The sequence below is a fragment of the Dama dama genome, chromosome 21 (genome assembly GCF_033118175.1).
Source record: "Dama dama isolate Ldn47 chromosome 21, ASM3311817v1, whole genome shotgun sequence".
In the NCBI taxonomy this organism is placed as follows: domain Eukaryota; kingdom Metazoa; phylum Chordata; class Mammalia; order Artiodactyla; family Cervidae; genus Dama; species Dama dama.
In genome coordinates, this window is record NC_083701.1 from 72168618 (window position 1) to 72194795 (window position 26178).

At 38.1% G+C, this 26178-nt stretch overlaps 1 protein-coding gene across 1 annotated transcript in view; it reads left to right on the top strand.

Annotated features, from left to right (window-relative positions):
- Nucleotides 1-26178, top strand: part of MMP16 (matrix metallopeptidase 16) — a 386139-nt gene that overhangs the window by 320890 nt on the left and 39071 nt on the right. The window contains exon 7 of the mRNA XM_061123824.1: nucleotides 23946-24084. Coding sequence (XP_060979807.1) covers nucleotides 23946-24084 — 139 coding nt within the window. The remainder of the gene's footprint in view (nucleotides 1-23945; nucleotides 24085-26178) is intronic.

Here is a 26178-nt window from a genome sequence, read left to right on the forward strand (position 1 = left end):
GAGAGAGTGGGATGGAGAGAAGGAGAGAGAGGGCTGGACGGAAGGAGAGAGTGTGGCGTGTTGAGAGAGGTGCTTTGAAGCGTGTCTTTTACCATATGCAAAACAGATAGCCATTTGGGCTTCCCTGGCGGCTCACGGAGTAAAGATTCTGCCTACAGTTCAGGAGATCCAGGTTCTGTTCCTGGGTCAGGAAGATCCCCTGGAAGAGGCAGTTGCTGCCCACTCCAGTGTTCTTGTCTGGAGAATTCCATGGACAGAGGACCCTGGTGGACTACAGTCCATGGGGTCACACACAGCTGGACACAGCTGAGTGATGGAGCACAGTACACCTGGGAATTTGCTATATGACACGGAGCTCAACCCGACGCTCTGTACCAACCTAGGGGGTGATACAGGGCGGGAGGTGGACGGGAGATTGGAGGTGGGGTGGACATATGTGTATCTCTGTGGCTGATTCATGCTGATATGTATGGCAGAAACAATACAACATAGTAAAGCAATTATCCTCCAAATAAAAATAAATAAACTTTTAAAAAAACAACATATTCCTTGAGAAGAAATAAAAGACTAAAAATTAAGAGACAGGGATCTTAGTGCTGGAATATTATAGACATGGTGAGATGTTCCATTTTGGTCTATAAATTTCATGTCGTTGGTCACTCGCTCAGTCATGACCGACTCTTTGTGACCCCATGGAGGGCAGCATGCCAGGCTTCCCTGTCCTTCACCATCTCATGGAGTTTGTTCACTCACGTCCGTTGAGTCGGTGAGGCCATCCAACCATCTAGTCCTCTGTCGCACCCTTCTCCTGACTTCAGTCTTTCCAAGCCTCAGGGTCTTTCCCAGTGAGTCAGTCGCATTAGGTGGCCAAAATATTGGAGTTTCAGCATCAGTCCTTCCAATGAATATTCAAGTTTGAGTTCCTTTAGGATTGACTGGTTGGATCTCCCTGCAGTCCAAGGGACTCTCAAGAGTCTTCTCCAACACCGCAGTTTGAAAGCATCAATTCTTCAGCCCTCAGCCTTCCTTATGGTCCAACTCACACATCCATACATGACTCCTGTAAAAATCATAGCTTTGACTAGACGGATCTTTGTCAGCAGAGTAACGTCTCTGCTTTCTAATATGCTGTCTACATTTGTCATACTTTCTCTTCCAAGGAGCAAGCATCTTCTAATTTCATGTCTGCAGTCACTAACTGCAGTGATTTTTGAAGCCCAAGTAAGTAAAGTCTTTCACTGATTTCATTGTTTCCCCATCTATGTGCCATGAAGTGATGGGACCAGATGCCGTGGTCTTAGTGTCTTGAATGTTGCATTTTTGCCAGCTTTTTCACTCTCCTCTTTCACTGTCTTCAAGAGGCTCTTTAGTTCCTCTTTGCTTTCTTCCGTATGCTGGTGTCATCTGTATATCTGAAATTATTGATATTTCTCCCTGAAATCTTCATTCCAGGTTGTGATCCATCCAGCCGGGCATTTCACATGAAGTGCTCTGTATGTAAGTTAAATAAATAGGGCAACAATCTGCAGCCTTGACACACTCCTTTCCCAATTTTGAAACAGTCTGTTTTCCCATGTTTGACTCTAACTCTTACTTCTTGACCTACATACAGGTTTCTCAGGAGGCAGGTAAGGTGACCTGGTATTACCAGCTCCTTAAGAATCTTCCGGTTTATTGTGATCCATGCAGTCAAAGGCTTCAGCTTAGTCAATGAAACAGAAATAGGGGTTTTTCTGGAATTCTCTTGCTTTTTCTATGATCCAACGAATGTTGGCAATTTGATTTCTGGTTTTTCTACCTTTTCTAAATCCAGCTTATACATCTGGAAGAACTCAATTCATGTACTGTTGATGTCTGGCTTGGGATTATGAGCATTACTTCACTAGTGTGTGAAATGAGTGCATTGTGTGGTAGTTTGTACATTCTTTGGCATTGCCTTTCTTAGGGATTGGAATGAAAACGGACCTTTTCCAGTCCTGTGGCCACTGCTGAGTTTTCCCGATTTGCTGGCATGTTGAATGCAACACTTTCACAGCATCAACATTTAGGATTTGAAATAGCTCAACTGGAATTCCATCACTTCCACTAGTTTTGTTCTTAGTGATGCTTCCTAAGGCCCACTTGACTTCACACTCTCAGATGTCTGGCTCTAGGAGAATGATCACACCATCATGGTTATCTGGGTCATTATGATCTTTTTTTGTACAGTTCTTCTGTGTATTCTTGCCACCTCTTCTTAATATCTTATGCTTCTGTTAGGTCCATACCGTTTCTGTCCTATATTGTGCCCATCTTTGCATGAAATGTTTCCTTCATACCTCTAGTTTTCTTGAAGAGATCTCTAGTCTTTCCCATTCTATTGTTTTCCTCTGTTTCTTTGCATTGATCATTTAGGAAGGCTTTCTTATCTCTCCTAGCTATACTTTGAAACTCTGCATTCAGATGGATATATCTTTCCTTTTCTCCTGTGCCTTTCACTTCTTTTCTTTTCTCATCTTTTTGTAAGGCATCCTCAATCAACCATTTTGCCTTTTTCCATTTCTTTCTCTTGGGGATGGTTTTGGTCACTCCCACCTGTACAAAGTCTTATGGTAGTTTTCTTGTATGTAGGTAGTTTTGCCAACCTTCTGTACAGTCAAAAGTCTATGTATAACTTAGGATTGGGTGTTTGCATCCACAATTCTCCCATAGCCATAATTTTTCCATAACTGTATTTCTGCATCTATGATCAACTGGAGTTTGTATAGCACTGTAACATTTACTATTGAAAAAAAACCCACATGTATGTCAGTCTATGCAATTCAAACCCATTTTGTTTAAGGTTCAATCTAGTCGCTTTTCCCTTGCTGCTTTTGCAATTCTTTATTTATCTTCCCTTTCTGCCATTTTTCATTACAGTGTGGCATGTCTCTGAGTTGATCTTTTTTTGGACTACCTGATTCCTGGGCATGAATGCCTGTTTCCTTTCCTAGGTTAGAAATGCTTTCAGCTATTATCTCAACAACAAAATTCTCAGTCTCTTTCTGTATCTTGTCCTTCTGGTGCCCCTATAATGCAAATGTTAGCACACTTGAAGTTGCCCAGAAGTCACTTAAACTAGCCTCATTTCTAAAAAAAAAAAAAAAAAAAAAAATTCTTTTTTCTAGTTAGCTTTAGTGATTTCTGCTTTTCTGTTTTCCAGTTTGCTGGTTTGTTCTGTTGTATCATCAAATCTATTGTTGATCCATTCAAGTCCATTTTTTATTTCAATTATTATATCCTTCAGCTCTGTTATTTTTCTTTATATTTTTTTGACTCTTTATTAAACTTCTGTATTCATACATTCTTCTCTTGAGTTTATTGAACATCTTTGCAATCATTACCTTAAGCTCCCTACTAGGTAGATTGCTTAACTCTACTTCATTTAACTCTTCTTTTGGATTTTTATCTTGTTCCTTCATTTGGAATGCATTCCTCTGTTGCCTCATTTTGTCTGATTCTCTATTTTTGTTTTTATATAGTAAGTAGTTGGATTAAGTTTCTCAGACTGGAAGAGTTAGCCCTATATAGGAGACATCCTCTTGGGGCCAGCACACCCCCTTACCTGGTCACAGAGTGACCTACTGCAGGAGCAGTTTCTATGCAGGCTGCACGCACTCTATGTTATGTGGGTCTGACTGATGTGGGCACCTTCGTAGGCAGGGGTGACCCGTGGCCCAGTTGTCTGTGAGGCCCTGCCTCTTGTAGAGGCCCTTGGCCTGTTGGTGAGGAGGCTGGATTCTGGGGCAACTGCCCTGCAGGACCCTTTCCTGGTGGCTGGTTCCAGCCTGCTGGTGGGTTAGCCTGGGTCCTTGCAGAGCTGGCTGTGCACCCTAGAAAGCTTCATACTGATGCAGACCAGCTGATCGGCAGGCAAACCCTCAGTAGGTTTTTTAAGAGGACTCCAGAATGTCACTCACCAGCACCAGTGTTCTCAGCGTTAGAAGGAGCTCCCCTAAATGCCTTCTGCTAACAGGATAAGTTTCCTGCAGCCCTCCCACTCACTGGCCGTCAAGGTTGGATATTCTGGGAGCTCATCTTCCTGCTGTATCACCCCTGCACCAGGGAGCCCAGGGCAGCGCTTCAGTCCCTTTCTCCTTGAAAAGAACCTCTGTTATTTCACATGACCTCTGTGTGTGGGTCACCGACTCAGGTGTTGAGTCCTGACTCTACCCCACCTTGTGGCTTCTCCTTTATCACTTTAGTCGTGGATGATCTCTTCTGGTCGTCCCCGTGCTGTTCCCGCTGATAGATGCTCTGTGAACAGTCGCAGTTTGGTGTGCCTTTGGGAAGACGTGAGCTCTGGGCTTTCCCTTTCTGCTGTCTTGGTCATCCTTCAACATAGTTCTATATTTAGATGGTACTTGCGAGAAGATAGCATGACTTTCATGTGGACGATGCAGATTTTTTGGATTCTATCAGCCTTCTCATTGCCTGCTGGGAAGGTTTCTAATCATCTTTTTGACAGAGGCTGTCTCAGTCTGGCACTAAACTATGTCTCTAAGGCCTCACACAAAAAACCAGGAACTAAAATTGCTTGTTTTTTTTTTTTTAATAATAGTTTTATTTATCTTGTTTATTTCAAAAACACCAAAAGACAAAAACCAAAAATGGCAGTAATATTCTGAAGAACGAAGAAAACAAAATTAAGTTCTCAGTTTTGTTCAAAATGCCATTGCCAGTGGCATTTGTATTTGAAATTAGAACGCTGAAGTTATTATTTCATTTTAATACAATATGGCCAAGAATTTTATTTTTATTACTAATTCAATATGTGAAATATTATTTTCATAATACCCTAAAAGGATCAAGAGAAGTGGTCCATAATCAAACCCATTAATATGTCTTTATTGAAACTTATAATTTGTCTCATTAACCATGGTAAAATGTCTCTAAAATTCCTCATGTCCATTCAAATCAGATTCTATGACAGATGAGCTTGTAACAAACTCTAGAAACAACTTCTGTTTTTCAATCTGCCTGAATTTTAGAGTTGTGGATAATAGATTAGTGACCTGTATAGTGAATGTCATTCAACAATGTAAACAAACAACATTTTGGTTATTTTTTCCTTTAGCAATGTATCAGGAGTAAGATTATTTATTGTTTCAAATTCTTCCAGTGTACAAATAGTAAAATATTTTTGTGTTTAAAGTTCAGCAAGTTATATTTGGCTTTTCTGTACCACTCTTATTTACCACTGTTTCCAATGCTTACCATAGTACTTAGCTTTTGGAGGTAAAAAAACATATATATCATTATTAAATGAATTCTTGTTATTCACTGATTTAAGAAGTCTGTTGAATGCACAGCTACTAACTAGACAATGCTATTCAAAAAGATGCTGTTAAGGGCACCCTTTATTTTTTCATAGAATTATTAGATAACCAGGCATAGATTTATATTTAAAGGATGTACTCAGTTTTGAAGTATATTTTATAACTGTAAAGAAAATAATCACCTTACAAACAGTCCTCACTAATTCATCAAGTGTTGTTGTTGAAGCTTTCTAATGTTTATAAATGGGACAGTTGCTCCTGTGAACTCTCTTGTAAGTTTTCGGAGAGTTGGAAACTTATCAACTTCCCCCATTTTCCCTACAACTTGCCATTGAAACTGCAAGAGGCACTGACAGCTTTTTCCGTGGGACGGATGCAGAGCTACGGCCACAGAGACAAGGGCCTTTCACAGAAGGCCCAGGCGGAGGCTGCAGTCACAGCCAGACCGGGGCTCAGAGTCGGCTCTCCCTGCAGGCAGGTTTGGTTTCTATTGCTAATGGCAAAAAGACATTTTTTAAAAACTCCTCTGGACATTTAAATCTATGATTGTAATAATTACCAAAAAAAAAAAAAAAACTTACAGAAAAGTTAAGGCAATTTTCAAGGCAAATTAATAGAGTTTTTTTTCTTTTAATGCCTTTCATCAAATTGTTGCCTTCTTTTCCACCATACCAACCATCGTCAGTAGTAAAATATTAATGCATTGCAAAATCTGTGTAGTTCTGCCTTTATTTTTGTACCTAATCAGCTCTGTGTATAATTTTTTAGCCATGGGGCCCACCCTGAATTATAGTTGCAAGCTATATGCATTAATAAAATGGAAACTACCAGGAATGAAATAGGCCTTTGAAAGTGGTTAGGAAGGCCAAAGAAGGAAAACTGAAATCCTTTTGACAGGCACTTTCTGAAGCTGCTGACATTCCTTTAAAAGGCCTTTTTCATGTTGGCTCCCAGAGAGGCTTTGCATAACATACCGAGTAAAACCTATTACTGCGGCAACAGGACAAGGCCCTGAGCTTTTCGTGAGACCTGGAAAGAAAACGGACACTTTCCACTGCTGACATTTCAGCTTGAGATTCTGTTTTTCAAGTGTTGGAGAAGGGAAGCAAAGATATAACTTCCTCGGAGATTTATTGTTGGTCAGTCTCTACCTCTTTCATTTCCTTGAGAGCTGTATATTGAAATGTCATAAATATTTTTAAAGATATTTTATAAATTGTAGAAATGAAGTAAGCTTGTTAACCCTGAATCTGTGCTACACAAACTTAAGAATAGCCAGAACATAATAAGAGGCAGAAATGTACTTTTCCTTTTGGTTACCTCTTGTTTTACTGCTTTGGTCAATAAACAATTTTGAAAATAATGCCATTGCTGATTTTAAAATAAAATAATATTAATTAGAAAAGAAGCTAGCAATATCATTAGTTAATGGTGTTTATCCTTCTGATTACTATCAATAATTTCAGATAATTTAAATTAATTTTTAACATATTAGCCTCCAAATTAATAATAGCACAAAAATAATCTTAGTAAATTATTTTGATAATAATTCTCTTTGTCAGTAGAATCTGGTTGACTAGCATGTATCTGTTACTTGCAAGAATTCTGTTGTATTATGTAGAAGAAACAATCATAGAATAGTTATTTAGAGTTAAAACATGTTTCTGGAAAAGAAATAAATATAATTAAATATAATTTTTGTATATTAAAAATATACTATTGTAATGCCCCAAAGCCGCCAAATATGTGGTTATGTTTTATGTGAAATAAAGAGTCCTTTCTCTTATTTCCAGTAATGTACTCCATCTTGGTCTAGACCCAAGACAGACTCATATTATATTAAATAAATGTTAAAGTACTTCATATTAAAGTGAGAATTCAGTATGGGTTTTGGGCACACTCTGACATAGTATGTACAAAATTGTTTTCATACATTTCTATGTTTAAGAAAACATAGAAATTGTTTTCTTAAAAGATGTAATTATGCACTTCAAACATGAAACATTTATGGAATCATTGAAATTGCTAGTATAAACATGAAAATAAAAAAGGAAAATACGGTTTAGGTTGTGTTTTGTGTTCAGCTGTAACCTAGACACTCTTAAAAGAAGCTATAACACTTCATTATTTATAATATGTCTATCCAGGTAAAGCCTAAAATGATGTCTCTTCTGCTATTAAAAATGCCATTTAGGGGTTATGTAAAATGTCATCAAATCATTTGTGTTGTTATTATCTTGACTTTATATTTTACCTTTTGTTTTAAATTTCATTTGGAAGAAATGCAAAGAAATAACATTATCTGGATGCAGAAAAAAGTTGAGGTAGTATATATCAGAGTTGCTTGTACTTTGAGATGTTAAAAATGGCCAGGTTATTCGGTGGTGAAAGTCATAGTGTTTCACTGTCTAGTCCTTGAATTAATGAAGCAGGCTACCTGAGTGGCTCAAGCTGTAAACCGTTCAATTAACAATGCAAAGAAACCAAAAATTGCTTGATGCATGAACTAAAATCACTACTTACCAATTTGCAGAGGGAATTCTAATATTTGTTGTTCAGTCGCTCAGTCATGCCTAAATATTTGAGACCCCATGGACTGTAGCACACCAGGCTTCCCTGTCCTTTACCATCTGCCGGAGTTTGCTAAAACTCATGTCCATAGAGTCAGTGATGCCATCCAACCATCTCATCCTCTGCTATCCCCTTCTCCTCCTGCCTTCAGCCTTTACCAGCCTAAGGGTCTTTTCCAATGAGTCAGCTTTTTGCATCATGTGGTGAAAGTATTGGAGCGTCAGCTTCAGCATCAGTCCTTAAAATGTATATTCAGGGTTGATTTCCTTTAGTATTGACTGGTTTGATCTCCTTGTAGTCCAAGGGACTCTCAAGAGTCTTCTCCAACACCACAGTTCAAAAGCATTAATTCTTCAGAGCTCAGCTTTCTCTATAGTCCAACTCTCACATCTGCACATGACAACTGGAAAAAGCATAACTTTTGACTAGATAGACATATATTGGCAAAGTGATGTTGCTGCTTTTTAATACACTGTCTAGGTTTGTCATAGCTTTTCTTCCAAGAAGTAAGTGTCTTTTAATTTCATGACTGAAGTCACTGTCTGTAGTGATTTTGGAGACCAAAAAAATAAAGTCTGTTACTGTTTTCATTGTTTCCCCATCTGTTTGTCATGAAGTGATGGGACTGGATGCCATGATCTTAGTGTTTTGAATGTTGAGTTTTAAGCCAACTCTTTCAGTCTCCTCTTTCACTTTCATCAAGAGGCTCTTTAGTTCCTCTTCAGTTTTGGTCATTTGAATGGTATCATCTGCAAAAAAAAAAAAAAGAGAGCTCCAGAAAAACATCTATTTCTTTTTTTTTTTTGACTATGCTGAAGCCTTTGACTCTGTGGATCACCACAAACTGTGGAAAATTCTTAAACAAATGGGAATACCAGACCACCTGACCTGCCTCTTGAGAAATCTGTATGCAGATCAGGAGGCAAAAGTTAGAACTGGACATGGAAAAACAGACTGGTTCCAAATAGGAAAAGGAGTACATCAAGGTTGTATATTGTCATCCTGCTATTTAACTTATATGCAGAGTACATCATGAGAAATGCTGGGATGAATGAAGCACACGCTGGAATGAATTGCCAGAAGATATATCAATAACCTCAGATATGCAGATGACATCACCCTTATGGCAGAAAGTGAAGAGGAACTAAAAAGCCTCTTGATGAAAGTGAAAGAGGAGAGTGGAAATGTTGGCTTAAAGCTCAACATTCAGAAAACTAAGATCATGGCATCCAGTCCCATCACTTCATGGCAAACAGATGGGGAAACAGTGGGAACAGTGACAGACTATTTTTTGGGCTCCAAAATCACTGAAGATGGTGACTTAACTCATGAAATTAAAAGACGCTTACTCCTTGGAAGGAAAGTTATGACCAACCTAGATAGTATATTAAAAAACAGAGACATTACTTTGCCAACAAAGGTCCATCTAGTCAAGGCTATGGTTTTTCCAGTAGTCATGTATGGATGTGAGAGTTGGACCATAAAGAAAGCTGAGCGCTGAAGAACTGATGCTTATGAACTGTGGTATTGGAGAAGACTCTTAAGATTCCCTTGGACTGCAAGGAGATCTAACCAGTCCCTACTAAAGGAAATCAGTCCTGAGTATTCTTTGGAAGGACTGATGTTGAAATTGAAATTCCAATACTTTGACCACCTGATGAGAAGAACTGACTCATTGGAAAAGACTCTGATGTTGGAAATATTGAAGGTGGGAGGAGAAGGGGACAACAGAGAATGAGATGGTTGGATGGCATCACCGACTCAATGGAGATGAGTTTGAGTAAACCCTGGGACTTGGTGATGGACAGGGAGGCCTGGCGTGCTGCAGTCCATGGGGCCGCAAAGAGTTGGACAGGACTGAGTGACTGAACTGAACTGCACATCTGAGGCTGTTGTTATTTCTCCCAGCAATCTTGATTTCCAGCTTGTAAATCATCCAGCCTGGAATTTTGCATGACATACTCTGCACATAAGTGAAATAAACAGTTTGACAATATACAGCCTTGTCAATACTCCTTTCCCAGTTTTGAACCAGTCCATTGTTCCATGTCCAGTTATAATTGTTACCTCTTGATCTGCATTTAGGTTTCTAAGGAAGATAAGTCTAGTAAGGTAAGATGGTCTAGTATACCCATCTTTTTAAGAATTTTTACAGTTCGCTATGATCCGCCCAATCAAAGGCTTTAGTGTAGTCTATGAGCCAAGGATAGATATTTTTCTGCAATTCTCTTGTGTTCTCTATGATTGAATGAGTGTTGGCATCTGATCTCTGGTTCCTCTGCCTTTACTGAACCCAGCTTGTACATCAGGAAGTTATTAATTCAAGTACTGCTGAAGCCTAGCTTAATGGATTTTGAGTGTAACCTTACTAGCATGGGAAATGAGCAGGAATGTCTGGTAGTCTGAAGATTCCTTAACACTGCCCTTGTTTGAGACTGGAATAAAAGCTGACTTTATCCAGTCCAGTGGCCACTATTGGGTTTTACAAGTTTGCTGACACATTGAGTGCAGCAATTTAACAGCATTTTCTTTTAGGGTTGTAGATAGCTCAGCTGGAATTCCATCACCTCCACTAGCTTTGTTCATAGTAATGCTTCCTCAGGCCCACTTGACTTCACAGTCCAGAATGTCTGGCTCTAGGTGACTGGCCACACCTTCATGCTTATCCCAATCGTTAAGACCATTTTTATATAGTTTTTATATAGTTCTTTTGTGTATTCTTGCCACCTCTTCTAAATGTCTTCTGCCTCTGTTAGGTCCTTAATGTTTCTGTCCTTTATTTTGCCCATCCTTGCATGAAATATTTCTTTGCTATCTCCAATTTTCTTGAAGAGACCTCTAGTCCTTCCCATTCTATTGTTTTCCTCTATTTCTTTGCATTGTTCATTGAAGTCGGATTTCTTATCTCTCCTTGCTGTTCTCGGGAACTCTTCAGTTGGTTATGTATTTCCCTTTCTCTGCTTTTCACTTCTCTTCTTTCTCAACTATTTGTAAAGCCTCCTCAGACAACCACTTTGCCTTCTTTCATTTCCCTTTCTTTAGGATGCTTTTGGTCACTGCCTCCTGTACTGTGTTACAAACCTTCCTCCATAGCTCCTCAGACATTCTGTCTGCCAGATCTCATCCCGTGAATCTATACATCACCTCCAGTGTATAACCATAAGGGATTTGGTTTAGGTCATATCTGAATGGCTTAGTGGTTTTCCCAACTTTCTTTGTTTAAGCATGACTTTTGCAATAAGGAGATGATGATCTGAGCCACAGTCAGTTCCAGATCTCTTTTTGCTGACTGTATAGAGCTTCTCCATCTTTGGCTGCAAAGAATGTAAACAGTCTGATTTTAGTATTGACCATTTGGTGATGTCCATGTGTAGAGTCATCTCTTGTGTTGCTAGAACCTGTGAGTTCTTTGGCAAAATCCTTTTAGACTTTGCTCTGCTTCATTTTGTACTCCAAGGCCAAACTTTTCTGATACTCCAGATATTTCTTAACTTCCTACTTTTACATTCCAATCCCCTATGATGAAAAGGATTATCTTTTTTGATGTTAGTTCTAGAAGATTTTGTAGGTCTTCATAGAACTGGTCAACTTCAGCTTCTTCAGCATCAGTGGTTGGGACGTAGACTTGGATACTCTGATGTTAAATCTTTTGCCTTGGAAATGTACCAAGGTCATTCTGTCATTTTTGAGATTGCACCCAAGTACTGCATTTTAGACTCTTTTATTGATTATGAGAGCTACTGCCTTTCTTTTATATGACTCTTACCCAAAGTAGTATATATAATGGTCATCTGAATTAAATTCACTCATCTCAACCCATTTTAGTCCGGTGATTCCTAAGATTTTGATGATCACTCTTGCCATCTCCTGCTTGACCATGGCCAAGTTACCTTGATTCATGAACCTAACATTCAAGGTTCCTGTGCAATATTGTTCTTTACAGCATTGGATTTTTCTTTCACCAGAGACTCATCCACCACTCAGAGTCATTTCCACTTTAGCCCAGCCACTTCATTCTTTCTGAAACTATTAGTAATTGCCCTCCTTCCTTTCTTCCCCAGTGGCATATTGGATACTTGCAACCTGGGGGGGCTCATCTTTCAGTGTCATATCTTTTTGTCTTTTTATACTGTTCATGGGGTGGTTTGCAACGGCAAAAATACTGGAGTGGTTTGCCATTGCCTCCTCCAGTGGACCATGCCTTGTCAGAACCCTCCACTATGACCTGTCCATCTTGGTTGGCCCTACATGGCATGGCTCATAGCCTCATTGAGTTACACAAGCTCCTTCACCTTGACAAGACAGTGATCAGTGAATGAAATCCAGGAAGGACAATCTTAGTGGTGTCCTTGGAGTCACTGTTTTTTGATAACTTGATACAACCAATGTTACTGCCAGCATGTAGTTGAAATTGTACATGGTTATGTGTTGAGTTTTCAGAACACACCATCCCTTTGGTGATATTGAAGTTTTCTTGACCAAAATCTGCCTATATGTACCACATTCTAGACTTTGTGCAGACTGAATTTCCCATTTTCAAGGCTTCCACTTATACAGGATTTCTTAAGAATATTTAAGACCTGAATCTTACATATTTTGATATTATTCAATAGATTTGCATACATCCTTAGACTCCCAAAGAGATACCATTTTCTGAGTGAATCATTGCCATGTATGGCAGTCTATTATAGGCTAACTTCTTATTTAGCTTTCATAACAGTAAATTATGTGTACAGTGCGTAACTATGAGGTTGCTACATTTGCAATATAATGTTTGGAAAATATTAATGGCAAAGATCATATTGGGAGAAAAGAAAATATTTTTTATTTGAATAAATGCTTTTATATTTTAGAGATGTATATTTCTACCATGAATAACTTGTCTCCATTTCTTGCCCAATGCATTCATTGATTTATTCATGTGATACGTATTTATAAGGTGTCTGCCTTTGTCTGGAAGACTATCAGACCTCGGGATATTGCAGTGAATACCCCAAAATTCTCCTACAGCAAACTTCGAATAGAAAAGGAAACAGTCAAAAACTCAGATAAATACACATAAATGTGCTCTGCTCAGTTGCTCAGTCGTGTCTGGTTCTATGCAACCCCATGGGCTCTAGCCCACCAGTCTCCTCAGTCCATGGAATTTTACAAGCAAGAATAGTGGAGCGGATTGCCGTTTCCTACTTCGTGGGTTCTTCCAGAGCCAGAGATTGGACCTGAGTCTCTTCTGGAACCTGCATTGGCAGGCAGATCCTCTACCACTGTGCCAGCTGGGGTGTAAGGTATCAGAAAATGCAGTGGTTAAAATGAACCACAGTCATATAGGACAAGTTAGGGGTTGAGACAGGTGGGAAGACGACTGCTGTGATTTGGGTGGTCAGTCTTTCTGAAGAAGTGACGTATTAGCTGAGATTTAAATTGCAAAAGGAGCCAGCAAGGCAAACACATGAGGAAAGGACACTGAAGTTAGACCTATAACTGAATAACATTACATTTTTGCTCAGGTTCCAAACAACAACATCAGTGAATTCTGAAATTGTAGTCATGGTGCCTCCAACTATATTACCACAATGAGCATTTCAGCTGACATCTCCTGTGGGATTGTAAGGCCATTCCAAGTTTCTCATCAGCAGTTACAGTGTTTCTACTAAAGACTGGCTCTAGAAACATAGTTTTTAGGACGATCTCAGTCAACGTTTTCCCATACCCTTAGGCCACTACTGCATATATGAATTTATTTCATTAACAACATAGGAGTTTTAAAACAAATCAGGATGGGGAAAAAATCCTAACATCCATCAAGGACCACAGTGTCACTGTTCAATACAGCTCGTGATGATGAAGGTGCTCTATGTATATATACTGTCCAGTATAGCAGCCGCCTGTTACATGTGGCTATTGAACACCTGCAATGTGTCCGGTACAGCAGAGGAACTGACTTTGAAGTTATGCTTAATTAATGTAAATGTAAATGCATTGACTAATATAGTGGTTAAGAGGATATCTTAAATACAATATATTTATAATGAATTAGTCATGTTGCTGCCTCTGCACTTCCACAGTTGTTTTTTCTGTCGCAAACTGAAATGTAGTTTTTACCTGTCTATGGTTTTGGAAGTGATGGTGCAAAACTCAACACAGAGAAGTACTGAATTGAAACAATATACAAGCAATAATCAATTAAAGAGAGTTAACCTCTGTTCCCTTAATGTATTTTGTGTTCAGTCATAATTTTCAATGTTTCTGACTAGTGAAAAAGAGTAGTGACAAAATTGAGTTAGGAAAAAAGTCTGTAAGGATCTTCTGGGGGAAAAATAGGTATTATTTGTGGTGTATCCCTGCCCCCTCCCCCCCAACTAAACTAATAGTTTAACAGGAATGATTGATAGCATAGAAATAATGCAGACTAACAGTTTATCTATCTTTTGTCATTGATAGTAGTAAAAATTCTGATTTTTTAAATCAAACAAATGGCTATTTTAATTATGATGATTGCTTGCTATTAACCTTAAAAAAAAAACCTGTAGTAATCAACTATGAAAGTACATACTGTTCACTAAGCCCTAGAACGAAGTTATTGTAAGTAAAAAGCAATACATTTTGGAAGATTAATGGGAAAGAGGAAGAAAAGCCTGTCCGATTATCAAGATTTTCCAGAAACAATTTTGATTACTTTTGTAAGTCAAGCTTGGCAGATGAAATAAAATATATATGCTTCAGACTCATATTTGGTTGCAATATTAGTTTTGTATAAACTAGATCACATGAGACATAGTCAAATTAAAACTATTTCAGTATTATCCAAGACCATCTTTTAAAATGTATATTTATTTTTGTCTTCAACTTCAGGTTTAGAAATGAATGATCAGTGCATATTTGTAAAACTCTATTAAAAATACAGTACAGACATGTTTGTAGTTATAACTAGTAATATACAAGTAATTTTTTAAAATTTTGAAATAATTGACCATTTTTGCTATTGAGTTTGAAACCAGAGAATGGGTGAGCTAAACAATGTATCACCAACTCACTTTAGGCATAAAGTAACTCTCCAGCTCTGTTTTCCTTTTAGAAAATAATGGTCTAAATATAGCCTGATTCAAAAAAAAAGATGAGCCATGAATACCTAACATTAAGAAACATTGTATCAACACAAAATGATTTTATATTGTTTTTATTTACTCTTGAATAGAAAGAGTGTTTATAAATTTAAGCTAAGTGATTTTCTTTAACATCCTCCCTTTGAATATTAATTTATTTGCATTCAATTAAAATAGTACTTGCTTCACACAATAATCAATAACCAACTTTTAAGGAATGAATGGATGGCTTCCAGTGAGATTCATCTATGTTTATAATGGTTACTAAGTGAATTACAATTGCAAATTATTGTTTAGCCACACAATACAAGTTAAAAAGTGTTGAATAGCACTGAAATCTTGCAAAAAAAGATAAATGAGGATTTATTTCTGTCTTCGGAAGACAGAAAAAGCTTAAATTGCTCAACTAAATAAACTATTCTTCAGTTTCATGTGAATTTGTATCCTCATGAAGAAATGCAGGCAGGCTAATGTATTCTCAATCGAACTTTCAGCTATATCCCCCAATATACAAGTTGTAAATAATCATAACTGAAGTGAATATTTGAAATGCATGTGATTGAGCAAGGAGGAATATACTCACCAATTTAAATGCTTTTCATAAACCTCACCTTTTTTTTTTAACACTTGGAGACAAATTTGGTTTACTCTTTATTATCTGCCATATTGTTTTATTCACTTGGCATCCTCATTCTGGGATATGAATGCTTCATTATTTAGTGTTTACTACTTTACCTAAAACAAATGCCTTCTTCTCTCCAGTCATTGCAGTAATATGCTTGCTTCCTAAATTCCCCAGTGCTTTATTTTCTAAACATAAGTAATCATCTGCCCTATACTCAGAGCATGATTCAGCTTATGTTAGACCCTTCTAATTCTGCATTTATTTTTATTTTATTTATTCCTCATTTTTGTCCTTCATCTCTAAACCTGTTTTCTTCTATATTCTATTTTATTAATCTGGCATTAGATATCTCATCAAGACACTGTTTTCATTTCATATAGCATCTATGTGCAGTTGCTTCTGGAATGATCACTTTCCTCCTACCATTTCACCTTCCCTAGACTACACTCCACCAAGAACCACTATAACTTCTAGTCTCCAAATCTCACTTCCCCTTCTCTGAAAAAGAAGTATTTTGCTTGTACACCATTGTCATCAGCCTGGTGGAGCATAGATTATTTTACATTAAATACCTTCCTTTGGTATGATGTGTGTTAACTTCCTTTTCTATAGTACCTCTGTGAAGTGCCTGTTAAAGTCTAGTCAACATCATCTTTCCTCAAAGATTTCTGAAATTCTTCTTAATTTATGAATCTTCCAGCTCAGTAGAAGAGACACACCATCTCTTTTATGCAAAAATATTACCATCTTAAGTTTCTATATTTTCAGTTCAATTCAGTTCAGTCGCTCAGTCATGTCCGACTCTTTGTGACCATATGGACTGCAGCATGCCAGGCTTCCCTGTTCACCGCGAACTCCTGGAGCTTGCCCAGCTCTTGTTCATCGAGTTGGTGATGCCATCCAACCATCTCATCCTCTGTCATCCCATTCTCCTGCCTTCAATCTTTCCCAGCATCAGGGTCTTTTCCAATAAGTCAGTTCTCATCAGGTGGCCAGAGTATGCTTCCTATACTTTCACAAACCGTCCAATTCTATCAATTTTATTTAATCATCTGTCATCAGATTACTTCTTGCTTAGAATAATTTTTAAAAACCATTCAACAGCATCAGTAGTTGTCCAAGCCTTCATTATTTGGCTGAAAAATTATGAAACTTAATAGCTTATATTTGTTTTGGAGAAGCTTCTCCTTTTTTCTCCTTTTTTATTTTTTCTTAACAGTAAGCAAATATTGTTGCTCATATTAGTTTCACTTGGTAGATATGAAACTAATAGCAAATTGTTATTGTGAACCAATAGCAAATGTGATAATTTACTATGGGTGTGCTAATGATTGTGGTAATCTGACTTCCCTCGTGGTTTAGACCCTCCCTATTTTATTGGACATCGGATAGTCTCTTGAGGATTTTGAGTTTAAGGAAGGACAGTTACCTTTTGAACTCCCTATTTAAGTAAATAAGCCATCAGTAACAACAGTAGCAAAACAATAGGACAGAAGGAATGTTTTCAAGACCATATTAGCATAAAGCAATTAGGTGTTGGTAATGAGGATTAGTCCCCCCTGTTATGGCAACAACTGCTCTTGAACTCTGAAACAAAGTCCCCTAGGAATCTTTCAGGGTTTTTTGCATGCTAATTTCTTGGGAATTCTCCACTCCATCTACCCTTATCTCTTAGGAACAAACCTTTAATTCAACATAGGCATTTAACACCTAATTTGTTGATAAATAACTGTGTAACCCTTTGAAAGAAAAGAAAAAAAAAATTCCCTTCTAGCACATTTTCTCCTGGGCATCTGGCCTGTTTTCCTCCCTTCCCCCTTAAGCTTCTGCGCTTGCTTAGAGCTTTCACATAGAGTCTATAGATAACTCTTTATTTCTGTCCAGTATATAATTTTTATTGCTAATTGTCTGCTCTACATTCCACATTCTCTCAGCTCAATGAAGATCCTGCTTTTAGTATACTTAGTACTGGGGGGGAAATAGGACTGATTGAAGAGGAAGTCATAAAAATAATACTCCATAGCTCTAGCTCAACTCTTGATTCTTCTTATGTCACTTCATGAAATATCTCTTACTCATGAAATATCTCGCTTTCCCACTCTGCACACCCTGACCATGTCAGGGCACTTTGGCCAATACCATACTGCGAGATGAAAAACAGAAGGGTCACCGACAGGGCAGGATGAGCCCCTGGGGAACAGAGGCACAGTTTTCAGTGAATATCCCTGGAGGCGGTGAAGTCATAAATAAAGAAAGAAGGAGGAAAGGAAGGAGGAAGAGAGGGAGAGAGAAAGCAGATGATAAAGATGCCCATTTAGAACATGTAGACATAGGCTGGCAAATACATAATGTCCATACAGTGATCTATTGCCATCTATTTGCCACAAATAGATGGGGAAACAGTGGAAACAGTGACAGACTTTATTTTGGGGGGCTCCAAAATCACTAAAGATGGTGACTGCATCCATGAAATCAAAGGATGCTTGCTCCTTGGAAGAAAAGCTATGACCAACCTAGATAGCATATTAAAAAGCAGAGACACTACTTTGCCAACAAAGATCCATCTAGTCAAAGCTATGGTTTTTTCCAGTAGTCATCTATGGATATGAGAGTTGGACTATAAAGAAAGCTGAACGCCGAAGAATTGATGCTTTTGAACTGTGGTGTTGGAGAAGACTCTTGAGAGTCCCTTGGACTGCAAGGAAATCCAGCCAGTCCATTCTAAAGGAGATCAGTCCTGGGTGTTCATTGGAAGAACTGATGCTGAAGTTGAAACTCCAGTACTTGGGCCACCTGATACGAAGAACTATCTCATTTGAAAAGACCCTGATGCTGGGAAAGATTAAAGGCGGGAGGAAGAGGGGACAACAGAGAATGAGATGGCTGGATGGCATCACTGACTCAATGGACATGAGTCTGAGCAAGCTCAGGGAGTTGGTGATGGACGGGGAGGCCTGGTGTGCTGCAGTCCATGGGGTTGCGAAGAGTTGGACAGGACTGAGCAACTGAACTGAGTTCAGTGATCTAAGTACTTTGGTAGATATGGATACTCTAAGGGCAGTAAATAGGGCCTATGGCAAACTTCCTGTGGAGGCATTTCAGTTAAGTGTTGACAGATCAAGACCCTTCACCCAGGCCAAGGAAAAGGTTTGCTCTCTTGTCTCCCTTTCACTGCTTTTCTCTGCCTTTGAGCACTTAGTTAACACAGGGCTGGGCTTTGTTCCAGAACCGAGAAGTGCCGTGTTTGAATACGATAGATGAGGTACACGCTATGATGAGACACAGGTGAGCGTATAAACAAGATAATTTCAGAGAACAATAAGTATTATGAAGAAAATAAAACATGATGGGTTGATAGAAAAAGACTGAAGAAACAATTTTACATTGGCTGGTTAAAAAACTAAATTGAATACACTGCCCTCTCAATTACCTTGAGTAAAAAAAAAGAAAAAAAAAAAAAAAAACAGCCTGTACTTTATTCAGCAGGAACATAGTTTTTATTGTAAATGAGACATCTTTCTTCAGGTCAGAAATAAAGGGATGGTAATTCTTGATAGGTGTGCTAATGGCACAGCTGTTTTCTAGCTCATTATATTCACTAAATGGTAGTTCCCATTTTATAGCGGCAGCAATAATAGCATTTCACACAGCCTTTTGAAATTATTGTTTGTCTCTGTTCCCTTCTAGGATGAATGTACATTCTTAAAGAGTTCATATTTTTAGAACTCCAGAATTGCTAGTTCAGTGGGAGGAATAAAATCTTTTCTATTTTTTCCGACTCAGTTACATGGTAATGTGAATTAAAATTTAGATCACCTTGCCAGTATTCACGATCCTCAGATCCCAAAGGAGAGGGGGCGAAGCAACATGTCATAGGACTGTTTGGCACAATTGAATCTACAGTTTGTGGCTCCTTTCCCTAAAGGCAGTGAAGTGTTTTTCAGTAAACTTTCCTTTTCTTCATCACAATCAGTGCAAACTGGTTTCTGAACAAGAGTTGATGCAAAAAGAAACAGGGAAAAAAAAGTATCAGACCTAAAAAGAAAACAGTGTCAACACACATGTCTTTTCACGTGCTCCTCGCATCTTTGAGTACCGAGTTTAACCACACTTGGTACAGCGACACTCCATAGCCCACATTCTCTGCCTATGTAAGTGGAATAAAACCAAATAGTTATAGTATTGTATTATGTAGGGAGAATTATCATTTTTTCAGTTTTAAAAATTAGTATTCTTTTTGTTAATGGTCAACAATAGGGTATGTCTGAGTCCCGTATGACATGGAAAGAAAAATCTATGCGTAAGCTCCAAAATGTTTGTTTCTGGAATAAAATATTACTGTTTAAGTAGGGATGAATTCCTTTGGCAATTTTTAAGCATGGTGCTTTTCCATAAGTTGACTTTACAAATATGCTGGCTGTGATTGTTTTTAGTGTATCCTACTTCCTTCCTCCCTTTTCTGTAAGAACTCTGGCCAAGAAGAGGTCAGAGGCAAGATACAAGCAAACAATCCAGGGCTCTAGAGCGACGATTCCTCATTCTCTCCTTTGCAGCAGAGGCCAAACCAAAATCTACATTGTTTGAAAGGTGAAAACATATTTTTCATCTGCTCATGGTTCAAAGTTCTTTATGTATCATACCCTTGTAGAAAATGGAATGTGCACTAATCGTCTGTCCATTCATAGCACCTTTATGTTCTTTTATATAGCTTTTGTCTTAAAAAATAAAATTCACTTACTTTTACTTTGCCCTTTCCTCCTTAATTTTTTCTTCTTTCAAGAAATATTTACCATGTGTGATTTTTTTTTTTCCCCCGGGAAATAGGAAGCCATAAGGAAACAAAAGACAGACCAGTTTGCCATCATTGAGCTTGTATTCTAGATGAGAGAGAATGAAAGAAAAATAAGTAAAACATGTATTGTATAAAACAGGGGTAAATGTAATCAATGATGAAAAAACAGGAAGAGGAGAGTAAAAGCCAGTGTAGGGGGTGGAATGAGGGATTTCAGTTTTAGATAAGGTGGTCAGAGAAGGTTTCCTCTGGAAGGAAGATCTGCACAGACATCTAAATCTCATTTTAAATATATTCTCTTGGAAAATTAGTCACAAGGCCCTGTTTGTGAAATGGTAATCTATAGTGATCATGGTGCGCATTTACATCCTCTGTGACAGAAAGCTTGCTTAATTATTCTTACCACTGAATCCTGCTAAGCAGAGAAGTTGCAGATATACTGAGGAGAATCAGAACTGGAGCATCTACAATATATATGACTCTCTGCCAAGGCTACTGTCTGTGAAAAGTAGTCACAAACTCACCTGTGCTTCTGTATTACCTTGAAAAGATCTGCAGATTGGCTCTGCTTATCTTGAGGCAGAAATTTCGTTTCTTCCTTCGTTAGTGGCATTTGGGTTGTATTCTTATCTTCAGACTGCAGCCTGTTTGTCCCAAAGAGCCGTTGGCCTGTCTGAATTGTGGGGAGATGCTAGCAATGTGAAGTGCTTCTCTGAGAAAAGTTGGATTATATTCCCAGGACTTTTCATCCGATTTCTTCCTATTCTTCAGCTTAGAGAGCTTTTTGTTTTGTTTAATTGTTCCATAAATAATTATAGTCAGTTATTTCTTTGTTAGAATCCAGTAGTATACAGCAATTTTTATTTATTTTAGGATATATATTACCATAATCTTAAAATGTTTTAAATGGAGATTGGAATGACTTTAACACTCAGTTACAAACCCCTGTTGCAGACAGACCAAAATGCTTTTTTTGTTTTTGTTTTAAATTATCAGAATATCATGTGTCCACATACTATTGACATTACACTCTGGGCCTTACTGCCCATATATATTTTATTAGATCAATATTTTCATGAAATAATTTGTATCTTAAAATCACATAAGTGTACCTCCTGCATGTTGATCAAAACATTTATCAATTCAAGCTGCCTGATAGTACAGAAGTGATGAACAGGAGGTTAACAACATGCCACTTCTGTCCTTTATTGTGTCCCTCTTCACATGCAATGTTCCCTTGGTATCTCTAATTTTCTTGAAGAGCTCTCTAGTAATATGCAGAGTACATCATGCTAAATGCTGGGCTAGATGAATCACAAGCTGGAATCAAGTTTCCTTGGAGAAATATCAGCAACCTCAGATATGTAGATCATACTACTCTAATTGCAGAAAGTGAAGTCAGGAAGTAAAGTGCCTTTTGAGGAGGTTGAAAGAGAAAGGTGAAAAAGCTGGCTTGAAACTCAACATTAAACAACTAAGATCATGGCATCCCATCTCATCGCTTCATGGTGAATAGAAGGGGAGAAAGTGAAGGCAGTGACAGACTTTATTTTCTTGGGCTCCAAAATCACTGAAGATGGTGACTGCATCCATGAAATGAAGGGACACTTGCTCCATGGAAGGAAAGCTGTGATTAACCTAGACAGCATATTAAAAAGTGGAGACATCACTTTGCCAACAAAGGTCTGTCTAGTCAAAGCTATGGTTTTTCCAGTAGTCATGTATGGATGTGAGAGTTGGACTATAAAGAAAGCTGAGCACCAAAGAATTAATACTTTCGAACGTGGTGTTGGAGAAGACTCTCGAGTCCCTTGGACTGCAAGGAGATCCAGCCAGTCCACTCTAAAGGAAATCAGTCCTGAATATTCATTGAAATGACTGATACTGAAGCTGAAGCTCCAATACTTTGGCCCCCTGATGCGAAGAGCTGACTCATTGGAAAAGACCTTGATGCTGGGTAAGATTGAAGGCAGGAGGAGAAGGGGACAGCAGAGGATGAGATGGTTGGATGGCATCACCAACTCAATGGACATGAGTTTGAGTAAACTCCAGGAGTTGGTGATGGACAGGGAGGCCTGGTGTGCTGTAGTCCATGTGGTCTCAAAGAATCAGACATGACTGAGTGACTAAGCTGATTCCACTAGTCAGGTATGGATTATGAGAATTTATCCTTAAAGAAGGTTGAGGACTAAAGAATTGATGCTTTCAAATTGTGGTGCTGGAGAAGACTCTTGAGAGTCCTTTGAACCAGTCGATCCTAAAGGAAATCAACCCCGAATATGCATTGGCAAGACTGATGCTGAAGCTGATACTTTGGCCATCTGATGCGAAGAGCCGACTCATTGGGAAAGACCTTCATGCTGGGAACCATTGAAGACAAAAGGTGGAAGAGGTGGCTGAGGATAAGATGGTTAGATAGTATCAGCAGCTCAGTGAACATGAAATTGAGTATATTCTGGGAGTTGGTGGAGGCAAAAAGAGCCTGACATGCTATAGTCTATGAGGTCACAAGAAGTAATGTATGACTTAGCAACTTAACAACAGCCACATAATTTCCAATGAAACCTTGCTTGTAAATACTGAAATGTAATGAAATATTTAATTTTAATTTATTGGACGCTAATTTTTAAAATATGCCTTTTTTTCCTAGTATTAAAACATTTTGGATCGTCTCTAAATTATTCCAAAATTTTCAATAGAAAACAATTTAATGTCATCAGATATACCTTTTGGGGGGATAGTTTTTGCCCTTAGTCAGAATTTATGGTGAAAAATATATTGTGTTTTGTCTAAAAAATATTCATAAATATCTGCTTTGGGGCAAGACACATACATAATTTACTGGTGATAATAGTAAACACATTTAATATAAAATGACCTGTGTTATGACTGAATGAAGTATAGGTTATTATGACAGCAAATAGGAGAAGCAATTGACCTATGCTTTAATCCACTCTAATGATCTTCCTTCAAGATTCCTTTGTTCAGTGTAATTTACACTGGATAAATTACACTGTGACAATTTATATATATAATGACAGTATAATTTATTGTCCAAACCAGGATACATTTGAAGGTGAAAGAGGACTCTATTTATAATTGCGTGAGACAGTAGCATAACATGGGCATACTAGGAGGTATGGCCTCTCTATTTTATCGCAGCACTTTAGGTGTAGAGACCTTGAATATATCTATAAATACAAAGGTGCATATGTGTTGCTATGCCGCTTTCATATTTTGGAAAGGTCACTTAATCCACAAATCTGGCAGGGTCTTGTCTGTGCTACCTTTGTTTTTCCATTTAGAGACAATGTAAACTGCTAAGATTGAGTATTTTTACGTTATCTTTTAAGCCACAATGCACAGATTAGACCCTGGGTAGTTTACTACAAGAATCTTTGTGATCCTAGTGGGCAAGTTGTTAAACTGTTCATTTGACTGTTCTGGTATAGGACAGTGATAACTGCACTACTTACCTGTAAAAGCAGTAAACCATAGGACAGGGAAATTCCTGGAGGCCTCGCTCCTGTTGAAAGTTGCTTCTGTTTGCTTTGCAGGACCAGTGGTTTTGGCGAGTCAGAAACAACAGGGTGATGGATGGATACCCCATGCAAATTACTTACTTCTGGCGGGGCTTGCCTCCTAGCATTGATGCAGTTTATGAAAACAGTGATGGGAATTTTGTCTTCTTTAAAGGTAAGGGATATTTCCCGTGTCTCGCTCTGTTGTATCCTGGTCACGTTGTCCAGGGCCGTGTTGTACACATAGGGATGAATAATTAAAACCTGTTGTGTGAGTTTAGGTAGCTAATTCATTCTATAAAATGAACCACATATGTTAGCTACAAATATAAATGAAGCAAGATCAAAGATAATTTTTAATTCTCTAATTTATGTTTTCTCATACAATATCCCCATTTGTAAGTCACATTTAGGAGGCACTGTGATCACTTAGAATTTTTAGATTTGGCCTAAAGGCACCAGAGAAATAAATATACAAATAAATTAATTAACTAATTAAAAGTAATTTTTCTCAGGTATTTGGTATTTTTTTAAGAGTATTTGGGATTGCTTGCTGTTTTTACACAATGAAGTTCATTTCACTTATTTTCATATATAATCTCTTCAGTGTAATTTAGTCAACTTAATCTCTTTACATGATTTAGTCAATTTATGTTAAATAGTTTTCAATAAACTAAGAAATGACTCATAAAGATAAGAAAAACTTATGAGTAGAAAAAAGTCACCCAATCATTTTACCCAGTAAAATTTGTTGTTTCTTATTTATCTGAGTGACAAATTTCAGTTACACAAATACTAATGTCTAGCATGCAAACGTGAGATTATTTGAATTAAATTAAACTGAATTTAAGTCAAGTGACTGGTACTCCCGTCTTCTAAAGTTGTGCTGCGCTTAGTTGCTCAGTCAGGTCTGACTCTTTGTGACCCATGGACTGTAGCCCGCCAGGCTCCTCTGTCCATGAGGATTTTCCAGACGAGAATACTGGAGGGGGACCTTCCTAACCCAGGGATTGAACCCAGGTCTCCCGCATTGCAGGCGGATTCTTTTGCTAATATTCAAAACAATAAATCTTGAAGATCTTGAGTCTGTTGGGGTCAGAGGGCCCAGGGAAAAGAGACTGACTGAGTTGAAGGATTAAAAGAACTATGAAGAGACCAAGTTTGAGTTGACTTGAGGAAAAGTAGAATGCAGAATGAATGTGACTGAATGGGTTACTTAAGAGTCTAAAGGACTGAGAATAAGCTTAAATAAGGATTGAGACTGAGGGAAAAGAAAAAGGAATCTTAACCAAATAAAGCAATTATTCTCAGGACCAAACTAGAAGAATTTGTTGTGGTGATGAGAGTAATGAAAATACAAGATTTGCGAGATACTTGTCATATTTTAAGTGAAGTCCAAACCACCCACATAAAATCAAGGTATATACTCAGAATTTATTTTATCTTTACAAATTATAACTTGAGAAAGAGGGGGTATAGTATATTAATTATAAGAAACCATGGTCCTGAAGTCATATTGCTAATTTTGAGCACTTACTAGCTATATGAACTACACAGCTGCTCAATTTTCCGTGTGCCTCGGTTTCTCCACCTGGAAAATGGTGGTACTAGTGTTCCACATCTCAGAATTGAAGAGTAAATTAAGAGTACATGTAAAGTGCTTGGTACAAGTAAGCCCTCATAAATGCCAACTATTGCTGCTGGTGGTACGATTACTATTGATAGTATTGCCCTCCTGTTCTCTATAGTAAGTGTATAAAGGAAGTAGACGTGTACTGTACCATTGCAGACAAAGAAAGGATGCATCTGAAGGGTCTGAATCTCAGAGCCATGATATCTGGGGAAAAATCATCCTCCCCTATGCTTTCTTCAGTCCTGTGTGTGGTAGCAGCAAAAAAAAAAAAAAAAAAAAAGGGGGAAGAATAAGCCCTAGGTAGCCTACGGCTGGAGGGCTGTCCCAGGGGGTCCCGTCTCATCCCAGGATCAATAGTGCTCTCTGACAAAACAGCCTGAGGAGAGACTGCCACAGTCCTGAATCAGTGTTCCTTCAGCTCTTTATTGCCGCAGGGCCTTCTCACTTTTTATCCATGTTGCGTCTCCTCACTCCCTCACTCTGGAATGGCTGGCTCCTTTTCATCTTTCAACAGTTGGCATAAAAGGGATCTCTTCAGAGTGCACTCCCTGTCTACTCCATTTAAAGCAGTATCTTCCAGCTTGCACCAGCCCTTGCAAAAATGTGAAATTACCTGTGGCATTCAAATGTAAATTT